Source organism: Pseudophryne corroboree, chromosome 11, assembly GCF_028390025.1.
Source record: "Pseudophryne corroboree isolate aPseCor3 chromosome 11, aPseCor3.hap2, whole genome shotgun sequence".
Classification (NCBI taxonomy): Eukaryota; Metazoa; Chordata; class Amphibia; order Anura; family Myobatrachidae; genus Pseudophryne; species Pseudophryne corroboree.
This window is the reverse complement of record NC_086454.1, coordinates 96,607,910-96,625,488: the sequence shown is the minus strand read 5'-3', so window position 1 is coordinate 96,625,488 and position 17,579 is coordinate 96,607,910. Positions and strand designations below refer to the sequence as shown.

Below are 17,579 nucleotides of genomic sequence, written 5' to 3'. Positions count from 1 at the left end.
GAAGGGAGAGAATGTGGGTGTCCTCAAATTCGTTAAGTGGCGCTGAGGTTTTGGATTGTATTGGTTTTAATTGAAAAAACAAAAAGGCAGGGAAAGACCTGAGGGGTTTTATTTTGGTTAAAGCCAGAAATCCCTAAGTGTATATTAGCAGCTCCAGCGTGACACTATTAAGAGGACAATGCCTGTGTTTCATATTGCCAGTAGTGATGACATCACCATGCCACATGATAATGGGGTGGTGATATTAGTCTATTTACAGTTCTCTATAACTGGTTTTATAGACATCCTAAATGTACACATCTATTAGAACATATTCTGAATACATTTGCATAAATGTTCAAAAGTCCCAATGTTAATGTTACATAAGCAAGTCATTTTAATTGGGTAATGAAGTGCTGTGCAATCAGAGATAGCTGATTGCATCTATTTGCATTGATGAGTATGACTGATTACAGAAGGATGTCTATATAATAATAAGGCTTCTTCAGATATTAACATCCCCTGTGTTGATGTTCTCTCTAAATTTACCTAGCAGATGGAAAGGGCAGTGGGTGCGAGCTGAAATGTGCTAGTAATTGTTTAGCTGTAGGAAATATCCCTGTATGTAATTATGGCAGCTGTATGTAGCGGTCTTCCTCACGCTCTTCCATCCTGATCTCTCGGTGCAGGGTTGCCATGGTCCGGTTCTTTAACTCTCCCAACATGTTACAAGGTTTCCAGTTCCATACTCGCACTCTGCGTCTCTTCCCACGCCCCGTGGTGGCTTTCCAGTCCTCTTCATTCCTGGCTTCACGCCCCAAGGCCACTCCATTCTCTGAGAAGCTTTCCAAAACGCAGGCCGTGGAGTACTTTGGAGAGTGGTCCCTGAACCCCACCAACTTCGCCTTTCAGAGGATCCACAACAGTAGGTACCTTTTGTCGCTTCTTTGCTGCTAACCTACGTATTTTCATACTGACGCCTTTTCCTTTCTGCAGACATGTTCGATCCAGCTTCTATTGGAGATAAACCTAAATGGTACGCTCATCAGCTGCAGCCCATTCATTACAGGGTGCATGATGCAAACTCGCAGCTTGCTGAAGCGCTCAGTGTCCCTGTGGAACAGGAAAGTGATTCAGAACCTACTGATGACAGGTCTGTTATTCTTCACTGTGTCGGTCTTCATTTATTTCTGTACTCTAACCTGTCTTGTTCATAAGATGGTCTTTCTATTTTTTTGTGTTTTTATCAGCCTACATTTTTTATGTTTTACCTTTTTATATGCTGTAGCCTTTTCTCTCTATTGTGTCATCCTTTGCTGACTAAGCACTTTTATTTAATTGTTACCTTGTCTGCATTATCATTTATCATTTGTGCAGCAGAAAAAAAACATTGGGGTGTAGAGTGGACCTTGATCCAGAGGCACCAACAGGCTAAAGCTTTAGGCTGTCCCAGGATGCATTGGGGCCTTCTCTATAATCCCGGCTCCAGGCACTGAGAGCTCAGTTTTGAGTTGGTGCCTGCAGCAGCAGGTCACCTAACAGGAGGGCTGCACTGGGCAGCCCTGAAAAAGCTTTTTAAGAAGGTTTCTTCAACTGGGCTGTCAGCACTGTATGTCAGGGTGACACTTCAGCGCTGCAGCTCCATCACCTCCCAGGTGGCGTCGCATACTCCTGCGGCCTGTTCCCGGGTATTTGCGGCGGAGACGCTCTGGCTTAGACACACAGTCGCAGACCGCTCTCCTGGATCGCGTGGCTGCTATGGGGAGGAGGTAAGAGGGTCCCCCAGGCGGAACCCACCATTAAATCGCGTTCCGTCTGATGGGTTGCGGCGCTGGCGTGGACACTGTCACCGAGAAGGGACCCCACTAGACCACCAGGGTGTAAGAGTACAGGCCGGGTGTACTAACGCCCCATTTAATAAGGCTCTGTAGTACCGGTGGTGGAAGTCAAGCATAGGGGAATCTGCACTTGATCTGTAGCTCTTCCCCCGGCCCAGGGCGCCATCTCCACATAGATTTCCCATCCTGGACCTGTCTCACACTCTCCCTCATTCCCTGACAGAGATGCTGGGCACCATCTTCTGAGTATAGTTGCTACTGGTCTCTGGGATTGCAGGGCAAGGTCTCCCTTGTAAAACCGCCTGCATACAGCGCTGGGACTTTACAAACACATGAGTATTCTACATGTCTCTATACAGACAGCGTTAGGTAAGAAAGAGTGTACCTGTTACAGAATATAATGTGCGAGTATTCTGATAGTTTGGGCACCCCAGGCAAAAATTAATTTTAATGTGCAAAAAGAAGCCAAGGAAAGATGGAAAAATCTCCAAAAGGCATCAAATTACAGATTAGACATTCTTATAACATGTCAAAAAAAGTTTGATTTTATTTCCATCATTTACACTATCAAAAGAACAGAAAACAAAAAATGGCATCTGTAAAAGTTTGGGCACCCTGCAGAGTTAATACCTTGTACTGCCCCCTTTGGACAGCTGAGACCTGGCAGTGTCATGGATTGTTCTCAATCATCGTCTGGAAAGACCAGGTGATGTCAATCTCAAAGGTTTTAAAAGCTCAGACTCATCTGACCTTGCTCCAACAATCAGCACCATGGGTTCCTCTAAGCAGTTGTGTAGAACACTGAAACTGAGAATAGTTGACGCTCACAAAGCAGGAGAAGGCTATAAGAAGATGGCAAAGCGTTATCAGATGCCCATATCCTCTGTTTGGAATGTAATTAAGAAATGGCAGTCATCAGGAACAGTGGAAGTTAAAGCAAGATCTGGAAGACCAAGAAAAATATCAGACAGAACAGCTCGCAGGATTGTGAGAAAAGCAAGTCAAAATCCACGTTTGACTGCACGATCCCTCCAGGAAGATCTGGCAGACACTGGAGTTGTGGTACACTATTCCACTGTAAAGAGATACTTGTACAAATAGGGTCTTCATCTTCCATAATCAGAAGAAAACCTCTTCTACGTCCTCACCACAAAAATCAGCGTTTGAAGTTTGCAAATGAACATATAGACAAGCCTGATGCATTTTGGAATAAAGGGGGTAATTCCAAGTTGATCGCAGCAGGAAATTTTTTAGTAGTTGGGCAAAACCATGTGCACTGAAGGGGGGGGGGCAGATATAACATGTGCAGAGAGAGTAAGATTTGGGTGGGTTATTTTGTTTCTGTGCAGGGTAAATACTGGCTGCTTTATTTTTACACTGCAATTTAGATTGCAGATTGAACTCACCACACCCAAATCTAACTCTCTCTGCAAATGTTATATCTGCCCCCCCTGCAGTGCACATGGTTTTGCCCAACTGCTAAAAAATTTCCTGCTGCGATCAACTTGGAATTACCCCCAAAGTTCTGTGGACCGATGAGGTTAAAATAGAACTTTTTGGCCGGAATGAGCAAAGGTACGTTTGGAGAAGGAAGGGCACAGAATTTAATGAAAAGAACCTCTGTCCAACTGTTAAGCATGGGGGTGGATCAATCATGCTTTGGGGTTGTATTGCAGCCAGTGGCACAGGGAACATTTCACGAGTAGAAGGAAAAATGGATTCAATAAGATTCCAGCAAATTTTGGACGCTAACTTGCTGCCATCTGTGAAAAAGCTGAAGTTAAAGAGAGGCTGGCTTCTACAAAGAGGCTGGCTTCTACAAATGGATAATTATCCTAAACACACCTCAAAATCCACGGTGGATTACATCAAGAGGCATAAACTGAAGGTTTTGCCATGGCCTTCACAATCTCCTGACCTCAACATAATTGAAAATCTATGGATAGACCTTAAAAGAGCAGTGCGTCCAGGAATCTCAAAGAACTGGAAGACTTTTATAAGGAAGAATGGGCGAAGATACCTCAAACAAGAATTGAAAGACTCTTGGCTGGCTACAAAAAGCGTTTACAAGCTGTGATACTTGCCAAAGGGGGCAGTACAAGGTATTAACTCTGCAGGGTGCCCAAACTTTTGCAGATGCCATTTTTTGTTTTCTGTTCTTTTGAAAGTGTAAATGATGGAAATAAAATCAAACTTTTTTTGACATGTTATAAAAATGTCTAATCTGTAATTTGATGCCTTTTGGAGATTTTTCCATCTTTCCTTGGCTTCTTTTTGCACATTAAAATTAATTTTTGCCTGGGGTGCCCAAACTTTCAATCCCCACTGTATGTGTGTGTGTGTGTGTGTGTGTGTGTGTGTGTGTGTGTATATATATATATATATATATATATATATATATATATATATATATATATATATAATATAATCTCGTGCTCCCAGAACCAACCACAAATCCCACAGCAAAACAATCCTGGCCAGCCCGTCAGCCTGCTTCAAAACATGACAAGCCTGCTGCATGACATGACGGGCCTCCCTCTGGGGGATCCCGGGGTGGGAGGCCGGCTTCTACAGTTCACCCAGATCTGGTTAAAGACCACTTCAGATGCATGGGTACTGGAAGTTGTCTCTCACGGGTACTCTGTCTCGTTCAAGAGACGTCTCCCTCGCCAGATTTGTACTACGGCCCTCCCTTCGGATCCATTAAAGGTGAAAACTCTACAAACTGTGGTGAGTTCCCTCCTGAGCGCAGGAGTGATTGTGCCGGTACCTCAGTCCCAGAGAAGTAGAGGTTATTATTATTCGACCCTGTTTCTGTCCCGAAACTCAGTGCGTCCTTCCGGCCTATGCTAAATCTCAAATCTTTGAACAAGTTTGTGAGAGTCTCCAGGTTTCATATGGAAACACTGAGCCATTGTACTGGCTAGGGAACTCGGAGACTATATGGTATCCTTGGATATACAGGATGTATACCTGCATATACCTGTTGCCATATTGCATCAGCAGGTTCTGCGGTTTGCTAATGGCAACCTCCATTCCAATTCCAGGCTCTGCCATTTGGACTGGCTACGGATCCTCGGATCTTCACAAGGTCATGGCTATTATGATGGCTCATCTCCATCGCCAGGGAGTCAGCATCCTGCCGTATCTAGACGACCTGATGATACTGGCAAATTCCCAGGAAGTCCTCCTCTGTCATCTGCAACTGAAGGTAACATTCCTGCAAGCCCACGAGTGGCTTATCAAATGGAAGAAGTTCTCGCTGGTCCCAGCTCAGAGCATGGTGCACCTGGGGGGCACTCCTGGACACACACAGTCAGAAGACTGGTTCTGTCTCCAGAAAAAGTCCTGAAGATTCAGAACAGGATAAGATGCTTCCTCAGTTGTCCTAGAGTGTCTATACACTCTGTGATGCAAGTACTTGGCCTGATGGTATCGGCCTTCGACATGGTAGAGTACTCTCTATTTCATTCCTGACCAAGTGGGACGGCCTGCCTCATTGGGTCAGATTTCACATGATCTCTTTGACTCTGGAGGTTCGCCTGTGCTGACCTGCTGAATCCAGGACCAGCAAGAGCAGGGGCCGTCCCTTCTGGGTCCCGACTGGGTTCTGCTGACAAAGAACGCCTGTCTGAGGGGATGGGGTGCGGTGTTGAAGCAACACTCTTTTCAAGGTCTTTGGCTCAAGGAGGAATCACTCCTTCCAATAAATATTCTAGTGCTGAGGGCAGTATTCAATATACTTCTTGCCCTACCTCTAGTACAGAACTGTTCAAGTACGATCAGACAACGCCACTACGGTGGCATACATAAACCATCAGGGCGGCCCTCGAGGCCACATGGCAATGATGGAAGTGTCAAAAATCCTTTGTTGGGTGGAACGCCATCTGCCAGCCATATCGGCAGTGTTCATTCCGGGTGTCCTGGACTGTGGAGTCTTCATCCAGAAGTCTTTCGAACTCCTAGTGGACAGGTGGTGTCTAACTTACGTAGACCTCATGGCGTCTCAACACAATCACAAGGTTCCGGTCTTCGGATTAAGGACCAGGGATCCTCAAGCAGCGTTCATGGACGCCCTAGCGGTTCCGTGGAACTTTCGGCTGCCCTACGTGTTACCTCCAGTGTCTCCTGCCCAGGGTGGGTACTACAGAAGTTCAATCAAGAAGGAGGAATACTTCTTCTAGTTGCTCCAGCGTGGCCTCGACGGCAATGGTTCTCATACCTGCAGGGTCTATCGACGAAGCACCACCTTCTACTTCTTCAGCACCCAGACCTCCTCGCAGGGTCGTTGTCTCTACCCAGACCTGGCCAAATTGGTCTTGACGGCGTGGCTCTTGAAGCATCACTGCTGAGGGCCAAAGGATTTCTGATGCGGGTATCCGAACTATATGAGGCCCGCAAACTGGCATATGCTCAGGTTTAATACAAGGTCTGGAATTCTTACGTCACCTAGTGTGCTGATAAGAATTATGATGCCTCTACGTTCAGAACTTCCAGAATCTGGCTTTTCTGCAACGAGGCTTTGACTTAGGTCTCTGTCTAGCCTCCCTCATGGTTTACTTATCTGTCTTGTCGTATGGTTTCAGGGAAAAATTGCATCTATACGTGACAGTCATACTTTCACCCATGGCGTACTTAGGATTCAGCCTTCCTATGTCCCTTCTGTGGCTTCATGGGATTGACTGCCCTGCAAGAGTCTCCAATGAACCTCTTTAGTTGGCGGACCTTTAATGGCTCACGGCCAAGGTCCTGTTCTTGCTGGCCTATTGCCTCGGCAAGATGGGTGTCAGACTTAGGCGCCTTGTCCTGTCGTCCACCCTATTTGATTTTTCACAGTGACCGAGCAGTTCTACAAACTCGACCGGGTTATTTGCTTAAGGTGGTTTCATCTTTTCACCTTAACCAAGAGATTGTGTTTTCCAGCCTTTATCTCTTCAGACTTGTTTTCCAAAAAGTGTTCTTTGGATGTGGTGAAGGTTCTAAGTATTTATATGGAGAGGACTGCCTCTAGCAGGAGGTCAGATTCCCTTTTTTCTACTGTTTGGTTTCCACAAAAGTGGCTGGCCTGCGAATAAGCAAACCTTGGCCAGATGGATTAGAATGGTGATGCACAAGCTTATGCGTAGGCTGGACTCCCTGTTCCTGCTGCTATTAAAGCCCATTCTACTTGGTCTGTTGGACCTTCTTGGGTGGCCCGCCATGGCGCATCCGCAGAACAATGTGTAAGGCGGCTACTTAGTCCTCAGTGAATACGTTTATTAGGTTTTATGCCTTTGAGATTTCTGCCTCCCAGGAGGCTTCCTTCGGACGCTGGGTTCTCATACCTGCTAAGGTGCGTCCCCTCCCTTGAGGAACTGCTTTAGGACATCCCCGATGTTTTCCTGTGGGAACCAATGTATCCTGCTGCAGAAAAGGAGAGTTATGGTTGACTTACCATTGTTAACTCTTTCTGCGAGATACATTGGTTCTATAGGACGCCCACACTGACAAACCTTGCTTCTATGGGTTTGTATGGCATTAGCCGCTGGTACCTTCTCATGTCGTGAGAATGTGGTTCTATGTGGCTAACATCTGCCTTCTCTTTTGCCTGCTCCTGCATTAGACTGGTTAACAAAACTGAGCTCTCAGTGCCTGTAGGCGGGGTTTATAGGGGAGGCCCCAATTCATCCTGGGTCAGCCTAAAGCTTTAGCCTGAGGTGCCTCTGGGTCAAGATCCACTCTACACCCCGATGTTTTCCTGTGGAACCAATGTACCTCGCAGAAAGAGCGTTAACAATGGTAAGTCTACCATACAGTAACTCCTTTTTTGTGCTGGTGCTGCTAAGTTGTCCGGAGTGCCCACTGTTGGTCCTATTTCTGGGCCATCCTGCTGGGCCCGAACCCTGACCTTGCTAGGTCCATCCTGCTGGGCCCGAACCCTGACCTTGCTAGGTCCATCCTGCTGCTGGGCCTCAGCACTGACCTTTCTGGGTACATCCTGCTGCTGAACTTCAGCACTGACCTAACGGAGTCCATCCTGCTGCTGGGCCTCAGCACTGACCTTACTGGGTCCATCCTGTTGCTGGGCCTCAGCACTGACCTAACTGGGTCCATCCTGCTGCTCGGCCTGAGCACTGGCCTTACTGTGTCCATCCTGTAGCTGGATCTGAACCCTGGCCATGCTGGTTTCATCCTGCTGCTGGGCCTGAGCACTGGCCTTGCTGGGTCCTTCCTGCTGCTGTGCCTGAGCACTGCCCCAACTGGGTCCATCCTGCTGCTGGGCCTGAGCACTGGCCTTGCTGTGTCCATCCTGCAACTGGGCCAGAACACTGGCCTTGCTGGGTCCATCCTGCTGCTAGGCCTGAGCATTGACTTTGCTGGGTCCTTCCTGTTGTTGGGCTTGAACTAATTCTTGCTAATTCTATCCTGATGCTGAGCCTGAGCACTGACCTTGCTGGGACCTCCTACTAGAACTACTACACTGCAGGGCCTGCCACATTCTCAGCGACATATGTAGAAAGTTCTACCATCCCTGTAATATTTCCTCTCCACTTCTAGACGTAATATCTGTATATACTGAAGAGCGCTTCATAATTTGCAGTTAGTTTTTGTAGATGTGAATTTTATTATGCTCAGAAACATATGCGATTATTAAACCTTTAGAGCAACAGTAAAATAGCTGACATACTTATAGACATCAATTAATTAAATGAACAGTAAGTAAATTAAATGCTCTGCAATTTGTCTTGTCTTTGTTTTGCAGCGGCAGTGACAGTGTGGAGTACGACGACTCCAGCTCCTCGTATTCTTCCCTTGGGGACTTTGTCAGTGAAATGATAAAGTGTGATATAAACGGTGACACGCCAAGTAAGTACACCTGAAGCTGGACCTGAGTGACCTGGACCTGGAGTGTGTTGTGGGTTTAATGGTGTCACGCTGCCTGTCCTCCGCAGATGTGGACCCCCTGACGCACGCCGCGCTGGGAGATGCCAGTGAGGTAGAGTTTGATGACTTCCAAGAGTACTCGGGAGAGGTGGTGGAAACGGGTCCTGACAGCGAGAACTCCCCTGATAACAATCAGCCACGTTCAGGTTCAAGTACCACAGCCAGCAGCAGCCCAAGCACAGTCATCCATGGAACTAACACAGTGAGTGGGGAAAGCTTCATGGGTAATACGCCTCTCCAGATTACTGTATCCCTAATCTATGAACAGCGACTTTCTGCCATACAATGTCAACTGTTTGCGTCAATTATTTCAGCAAGAATCTGCTGACTCCACCGAACCAGACGAAAAAGTGTTGGGAGTATTGCAGAATCACCTTCCTGTTCTGGCGCCCACGTTCACCCGCCTGGGGATGGAACGGCGTGAGAGTGAGGCGTCTGTGGTTGGTGGGGAAACACGAAGGCGCGAGTACGACAATCCCTACTTTGAGCCACAGTACGGATTTCCACCAGATGAGGAAAACGAAGATCGCGGAGAGAGTTATACCCCAGTTTTTAACCAAACCGTTAACGGCACACGGTGGGGAGCCTTACCTATTCACACCACTAAGGGGAAGGGTGTCCTATAATTGGAGTCCAGGCCGATGTATTTGCTGAGTATAAATGACACTGTTCTTTGGAGTTTTCTTATTTTCTTCAGCAAGACCAGTCAGAAAGCAGTAGTCAGTGCCAGCCAATCAGCTCTTGTCATTTTACAGGCTGTGTTTGAAAAAAAATGACAGGAGCTGATTGGGTAGTACTTTATCTCTCTCCAAGAATTGATACATCTACCTCATGGTGTATTTCATATGCTTTCCTTTCTTACTTACTTAGACCCATTTAACATGCATGAACTGAGATGTATAACCAGTCCTATGCAAAGCTAGTTTCAGAGGTGCACCCAGGTTATGAACGTTTGTCCTTTGCTAACTGCACTGAGCAAATTATTTTGATGTTTGTCATGGATACAGAATTCACCATGTGCTTTATATCAGCTGACATACATTGATAGAATGTATTTCATATACATTATATGTTATGGTAGTGAGAAATGGCCTTACCATGATATTAAAGGGTTGGGTATGTGTTACCAGCGGCCGTAATCCCGGGGTTCAGCATCCCGACACCGGGATCCTGGACGCAGGATTTTGGTGTGTGTGGGGGGGGGGGAATAGTCCCTTTCTGTCAGATTATAAGTGTTCGGGATGCAGTGGGAGGTATTGTGACCGGCAGTCACATAACTACATCCCCTATGAAATATGTGGCATTAGGTCTACCTAATGGGTGCAGTGGGCACATTACATTAATGTGTTTCCTCAGTAGGAAATTTTATTCTAATATTGTCTGTCATAAACTTCTCGTTTATTGTCCACTGTAAACTGGCTTTTCAGGAGGTGGCATTAAATGTAGAAAATAATTCTAACTTCACGATTACTTACCTCTATATACAGTACCTCTCTCTACCAGACTTCCTTTTTAACTTTATTTAATTACCTCTTTCCTTCTCAGTTCCCAGAAGCCTCTGCTTCGACCTAATAGTCTGAAATTGGCAAGTGATTCTGATGCAGAAACGGATTCTCGAGGCAGCTCCCCTACCTCAACCGTGTCCAATAACAGCAGCAATAACGAGGGTTTCGGAGGCATCATGTCTTTTGCTAGTGAGTGTTAGGCTGTGTGCGGGTGGGAAATAACAGGAGTGTGCCAGTTTATGCATCATTGCTTTATTATGCACTATCTAGAGAGAGATCTTTTTACCTTTTTGTGTTCTGCGCCAAAACCAGGTTTTACTATTTGAATCTGTCTTGTATCCTATGTATGTATGTACACGTGTGATATGTGCACAAGCCTGTTTTGCTTGTTGCGCTTCTGTGACACCAAACGATTAAACTCCTATCTGTAGCAGACTTTGGTATTCTGCGTTCTACACAATTACTTCTGTAGATCTTCATCTTGCAATCCAACAAATAGGCTGGTCAGTCATAGTTTGACTCTGACACTTTGCACAGCTATTATTATACAGTTTGGCTGAATGTGTGAAGCCAAATTGAACATATCACCCCGGGTCAATCTTTTTTGTGTGGATGTTTTTCATCATTGTGATAATTGGGCCATCGCGTGATGATTGTTCAAGGGACCTCACATGTACAAAATTGGACAATTTCCCTTTTTCATCTGACTAGGTCTGATTGATTTCTTTTGCTGTTGACCCAAAAATTAACAACTTTTGGTTGTTATAATAACCTTGATTTTAAAATAAAACAGGTGACTACCATAGCTAAAGCAATGCATTTAGCAAAATAGGACTTATACAGTGCAATAATGACAAGAAAACACAGACTTCCCCCCAGCAGACTCTGAATAGGCCAGCAAAAGTGACTTACATCCTGCATGATAATAGTAATGCAGAGATCTCAGTTACATATATTTGCAAATAATTGTAAGCCTCCAGGCACAGCAAGGCATCTCTGTTCTGGTGGTCCCTACACTACATAATAATAGCACCATTATTGGGTCATATATTTTTATGTATTTCTAAATTGAGAGGTAACTTACCTGGACACACCCCAGGATCCTCCAAAATGTCACTACAAGGATCAGCCTGCCCTCTAGTCCCTGTTATAGTAGAACTGTGCTAGATGATTCCTGGTAATGTGAACAGTTGTAGCATTAACATACGTACCTCATTCACATTCCTCACTTTACGATGAAACCTATCTCCCTTTACAGGCAATCTGTACAAAAGTCATAGTAGTAGCTTCAGTTTGTCAAGCTTGACGCTTCCAAACAAGGGTGGACGAGATAAGGCAACTCCGTTTCCCAGCTTGAAAGGTAAGTGATCCTTTAGCGTAGGAGAAGTATAGTGAAGTATTCCATGTTCCAGCTTGAAAGGTAAGCGCAGGAGAGACTAGACATGGGTAAAGCAGGTCTTCTGCATGCGAAGGTAAGGGTCACATTGATACATACGGTTGTCGGAATTTGGCTGATTGTTATGTATGTACATATACCATAAACCACTCCATCGTATCCATTTTGCTTCCCCAGCTTTTTAGACCCGTGTTATGCCTGTGATCAATTGAATTGGTTTGCCATGCTTTTTTTTTTGTTTATTTTGAATTTTTATTTTTTTTACTTATTGCTGCATGCTCCTCCCACTTGGGATGAAAGGTCAGCAGGAAGTGGCAGGGGAGTTGGGAAAAGGTTAGTATAAACTGCGGGTGATCTCTGGCTGTAATGGGTGATCCCAGATGTGCTAAACATTTGTGGGTGTTTTACACTGTGTGCTTGCAAAGTGTGTGATGCTGCAGTGGTTTTCAAGGCCATATAGGTCACGTCAGTTTATTTGGCTTGCAGAGTGGCAGTGAGCTTCTTGTAGTCTTTTTTTGCATTATGCAATCAAAATAGGCCAGGCAAACAGGTTTCCCCTTTAGTTTAAATATATATTTTTTTTACTGTACGAATATGTTTTACTAGAGGTTCCACATAAGGGCGCCCTTTTCAGTCAACCGACATGACATTTGGACATGGCAGCATAGGTATAGATTATCCTTTCAAGATCAGGAGGAGGAGCAGCGGAAGATGCATCACGTCTTGGAAGTTGATTGGGTGCTTAGGCAAGTTTTACACTTTATCTCTCTACAGTGTTTGATACATCTCCCCTTTAGCACTAAAATGAATTTTCCTTAGCCTCTGCCCTCTGCTGCCTACTAGACATCTTCTGTCGGGATATAGTTATGATACCGCTGGTCACACTACCTCCCCCCACATCCCGAAGCCAGACTATCCCGACAGTCGACATGCCAACTAAAAGGGACTATTCCCACTCGTGGGTGTCCACGACACCCATAGAGTGGGAGTAGAACCTGTGGCTAGCTTGCCACCCAGCCCGCAAGGGGCCTTGTTGCGCTCACCCCCACCGGCATTCTGCGGCCAGGTTAAAACATACCCAACTCCTTCTGTCTTAGCCGATTGTCCCTGACACGAGCGTTCATAGACCATGTTATGCTTTCCCCATTAGCAGTTTTAGTATTACAGTTTTGCAACTTAGATTTTTCAGAAGTATTTAAGAGCGGACCATGACGCTGATAAGTAGTGTGCCACGGAACCATGTTGATAGAGTGTACAAGAACCATATCCAGCCAGTAATTAGTAGCGCAGCAGTTCTGTATTTTCATACTAATGTTTATGTTCTCATAACTACTGGCGTTACACTTGGTGTGTACAGGTTGAGTCTACCGTATCCGAAAAGCCAATATCCAAAATATTCCAAAATCCAACATTTTTGGAGTGCGACTGAGATATTGACACTTTTACTTTGTGATGGTTCAATGCACCAAATTATTAAAAATATTGTATAAAATTACCTTCAGGCTAAGGTGTATATGCAGCAAAAATGCATTCTGTTTTTAGACTTGTGTCCCATCCCCAAGATGTCTCATTTATGGTATGCAAATATTCCAAAATACAAATAAATACAAAATACTTCTGGTCCCAAGCATTTCCGATACGGGAGACTCTGTATATTCTATCAGCTCATTTTCCCAGAGACACGCGGAGTGCTTAAGTTGCTAGGCTAGAATCAGCCATTTCATTAACCATTCCATTATTTGGGTTCTTGGGCAGACTTTTCCACCCCCAACCCCCCAGCCCTTTGGCCTTGTGGGACCGCGTTTAAAATTCTGAACAGTAAGTGTCCACACATGCTGAAAGTATCAACTTGTCCAGGAGAGAAGATGAGGGATCTATAGCTTGGAACTTGTCATGGGGCTAACTAGGTGGAGTAGATGATGATGATGTGGGGTGTTGGCGCCCATAACTGATAGGCTAACGATGGGTGGGTAATGACTGATGATACGGTTATATCATGTAAACTTGTTAGTGTTTAGTCTGTAAGTTTATCTGTGGGGCTGGTAACAAGGTCTGTTTTTGCATGGATTCCCATCGGAGATAAGCAATTTAGAGTTCTAGCTCTTTGACTGATTGATTGGTTGCCACTAACCTTGCATTTTTTGTCCCAGTATTTGGGCTTAATACTATAATGGAGATTATTGCAGACTCCGGGCCAGCCCCTGCAGAAGGTGGGTGCCTGTAGCATGAGTTCTGCATGTTAATATTCCCAGCATCTTCTCTGCCATACTACCATATTGTCATCGGTCACCATCTGTCACGTAGTGCCTTGTGCTATCACTTGTTGTGGTTCTGTTCTAGTTCTTGTCACTTTGGTTATGTGATGCCAATCTCTGGCCTCCATGTTTTCCACAGGTCACGGGTTGCTGGAAACCCCCTGATCCCATTTTCCGTAATTACTCTTCTCAAAAAACTTTCATTTTTAAATTTTTTTTATAACTGAGTGGTGAATTTTAAACAGACCATTATAATTCTGATGACCTCGCCTTAATGAGGGTGATGGTATCTGTATGTATTTGCTGGCAAACTCGCAAATTCACCTTTTAGTCAATCTGTTTTCTTTGTTTTTGTTTGTACTTCTCTCACTGTCATTCTCTTCCTAATTTCCACCATCCCGTACCTGTGTTTTGTTGAACTTTGCGTAATGTTGTTTTTCCTCCACCCGTTCCCTCATAGCCAGCAACAGGCGTGCACTTGTAGACCAGAAATCTTCCGTAATAAAGCACAGTCCGACCGTAAAGAGGGAATTTCCTTCCCCTCAGGGCAAAGCAAACAATTCCGGGTAAGTTAAAGTTTTTACCTATTTGTTTATACAGATGTTCCCATGCGACTCTGCTTGCTCCGAGTATGTTTCTTGCTTGATTGTGTGTCTTAGTCGCAATCAGATGCGGCAGAACCACTCCGTGAGACTGCACTGATGGTATGCCACACCTGTATATCTGTGTGCGACTAAGCCTGAATCTGTAGGTGAAGTGCGGCGATGCAGCAGCCGCAGTGTTTTTTCACGCAAAGTTCTGTTATTTGTAAGTGAGCGTGTGTTCTTATTGTAAAAATATAAGATTGACAAGCCCAGGACAGGACAAGCTGAAAGCAGTGAATAGATGAAAGCTGCCCATACATGTCACCCCAGTTCACAGTGTGCCTATGTGTACAATGTAGGGCCGGTGCTTGATCAGTATGTGAACGAGAAGTGTGTTGAGTGAGGTGTGCTAGAGAACGTTTAAAGGCTCCCGCAGCTTCCTACATCATACTGCCTGAGGTGAGGAGCTGGCTTCACTTCATGGCAGAAATGTTATCCGGGTGAAAGGTCAATAGTGTCTAGGTCGATACCATGTGGCCGACTTGCATTAGGTTGACAGATGAAAAGTCGACATGCATTAAATTAGACAGATACAAAAGGTCGGAAGGACGATGGTCAACACACATGGTTTTACATGTTTTCCCAACGTTTGCTTTATTTACTATCCACGTGGACTAAGATTGGGAATGGTACCCTGTGGTGAGCGCAGTGGTAGTGGAGTAAGCCACCTTGCCCACGTGTGGGGAGCGTGATTGTGGTCACACGTGGTGAAACAGAGTGCATCCAGAAAGTATTCACAGCACTTCGCTTTTTCCACATTTTGTTATGTTACAGCCTCATTCCAAAATGGAATAAATTCATTTTCTCCTCAAAATTCTACACACAATACCCTATAATTACAACATGAAAATAGTTTTTTTTTTTTTTGAAGTTTTTGCAAATCTGTTAAAAATAAAAAACTAAGAAATCACATGTACATAAGTATTCACAGCCTTTGCCATGAAGCTCAAAATTGAGCTCAGGTGCATCCTGTTTCCACTGATCATCCTTGAGATGTTCCTACAGCTTAATTGGAGTCCACCTGTGGTAAATTCAGTTGATTGGACATGATTTGGAAAGGCACACACCTGTCTATATAAGGTCCCACACTTCACAGTGCATGTCTGAGCACAAACCAAGCACGAAGTCAAAGGAATTGTCTGTAGACCTCCAAGACAGGATTGTCTCGGCACAAATCTGGGGAAGGGTACAGAAAAAAATCTGCTGCTTTGAAGGTCCCAATGAGCACAGTGTCTCCATCATCCGTAAATGGAAGAAGTTCGGAACCACCAGGACTCTTCCTAGAGCTGGTCGGCCGTCTAAACGGAGCGATCGGGGGAGAAGGGCCCTAGTCTGGGAGGTGACCGAGAAACCGATGGTCACTCTGTCAGAGCTACAGCATTCCTCTGTGGAGAGAGAAGAATCTTCCAAAAGGACAACTATCTCTGCAGCAATCCACCAATCAGGCCTGTATGTTAGAGTGGCCAGGCGGAAGCCACTTCTTAGTAAAAAGCACATGGCAGCCCGCCTGGAGTTTGCCAAAATCCACCTGAAGGACTGTCAGACCATGATAAACATTCTCTGGTCTGATGAGACAAAGATTGAGCTCTTTGGCGTAAATGCCAGGCGTCATGTTTAGAGGAAACCAGGCACCGCTCATCACCAGGCCAATACAATCCCTACAGTGAAGCATGGTGTTGGCAGCATCATGTTAGGGATAGGCATGTGAATATCCTTACAAAGAATTAAGGTTCAAAGAGGGTTGCGATTACCTAAAGAATTAAAAAAAAATGGGCAGACTAGATGGGCCAAGTGGTTCTTATCTGCCGTCAAATTCTATGTTTCTATGTTGTGGGTATGTTTTTCAGCGGCAGGAACTGGGAGACTAGTCAGGATAGAGGGAAAGATGAATGCATCAATGTACAGAGACATCCTGGATGAAAACCTGCTCTTGAACCTCAGACTGGGGCGACGGTTCATCTTTCAGCAGGACAACGACCCTAACCACACAACCAAGATATTAAAGAAGTGGCTTCAGGACAACTCTGTGAATGTCCTTGAGTGGCCCAGCCAGAGCCCATACTTGAATCCGATTGAACATATCTGGAGAGATCTGAAAATGGCTGTGCACCAACGCTTCCCATCCAACCTGATGGAGCTTGAGAGGTGCTGCAAAGAGGAATGGGCGAAATGGGCCAAAGATAGTTGTGCCAGGCTTGTGGCATCATATTCAAAAAGACTTCAGGCTGTAATTGCTTCCAAAGGTGCATCAACAAAGTATTGAGCAAAGGCTGTGAATACTTACATACATGTGATTTCTTTGGTTTTTTTTTTTTAACAGACCTGTTTATTAAGGGTTTTCAGCAAACAACATATCACAAAATACTAAAAAGGAAAATCAATACAAAACAGAGCAGTGGGTCAGGTCTTGATAGTAGAAAAAATATGGGCCAACAGACCAAGCAAGTAGCTCACATGTGTATAATACGTATGCCAAGAAGTCCGATGATGAGGGTCATCGAAATATAAAGTCCACATTTCAAAAATAGAGACCATCCATCCCTGTAAAGAATAAAAAGTGGCATACATAATATATACAGGAAAAGAACATTAGGTCAGGCTCAACTTAAAATTGTAAGAATACTTTCCAATACCCTGAGAGCGTACCAAGAAATCAAATATATAAAGACCCAACAAACAGTGAGAGGAACATACAGAGAGAAAGACAAGGGGGGAGGAAAACACGAGAGGGAGGAGGAAGGGGGGGGGGGCAGTGGCAAGTAATAGACAAAGTACGAACAAAGGTTCCAGAATTTAAGATGTGGGACGGGTGGGGCATCTCCAGTAGGATATACAGTAGATCAGAACAATAATGACATAGTATCTTGATTTGGTAGGCAGTCAAACAAATAAAGAGAATCAGAGGAGGGAGTACATGTTATACATTGCCATATATAAGCCAGATCCTTTAAGAAAGCTGTCTCAGCATAAACCAGCTGGTGGAGTCAAATGCCTGTAGTATTTGAGATTGCATTTGTGGAGGTAGGGATTCAATGAAA

The 17,579-nt window shown here is 44.9% G+C and overlaps 1 protein-coding gene across 44 annotated transcripts in view; it reads left to right on the top strand.

The window, feature by feature from the left end:
- MADD (MAP kinase activating death domain) overlaps positions 1 to 17,579 on the top strand; it is a 200,198-nt gene that overhangs the window by 109,052 nt on the left and 73,567 nt on the right. For 28 of the 44 annotated variants that reach the window (XM_063944616.1, XM_063944607.1, XM_063944599.1 and 25 more), the window contains 10 exons: positions 669 to 904; positions 976 to 1,132; positions 8,560 to 8,663; positions 8,750 to 8,943; positions 9,056 to 9,318; positions 10,287 to 10,435; positions 11,505 to 11,606; positions 11,943 to 11,975; positions 13,793 to 13,852; positions 14,358 to 14,463. In XM_063944616.1, coding sequence (XP_063800686.1) covers positions 669 to 904; positions 976 to 1,132; positions 8,560 to 8,663; positions 8,750 to 8,943; positions 9,056 to 9,318; positions 10,287 to 10,435; positions 11,505 to 11,606; positions 11,943 to 11,975; positions 13,793 to 13,852; positions 14,358 to 14,463 — 1,404 coding nt within the window. The remainder of the gene's footprint in view (positions 1 to 668; positions 905 to 975; positions 1,133 to 8,559; positions 8,664 to 8,749; positions 8,944 to 9,055; positions 9,319 to 10,286; positions 10,436 to 11,504; positions 11,607 to 11,942; positions 11,976 to 13,792; positions 13,853 to 14,357; positions 14,464 to 17,579) is intronic. The other 16 variants (XM_063944635.1, XM_063944633.1, XM_063944626.1 and 13 more) reach the window with 3 other exon arrangements.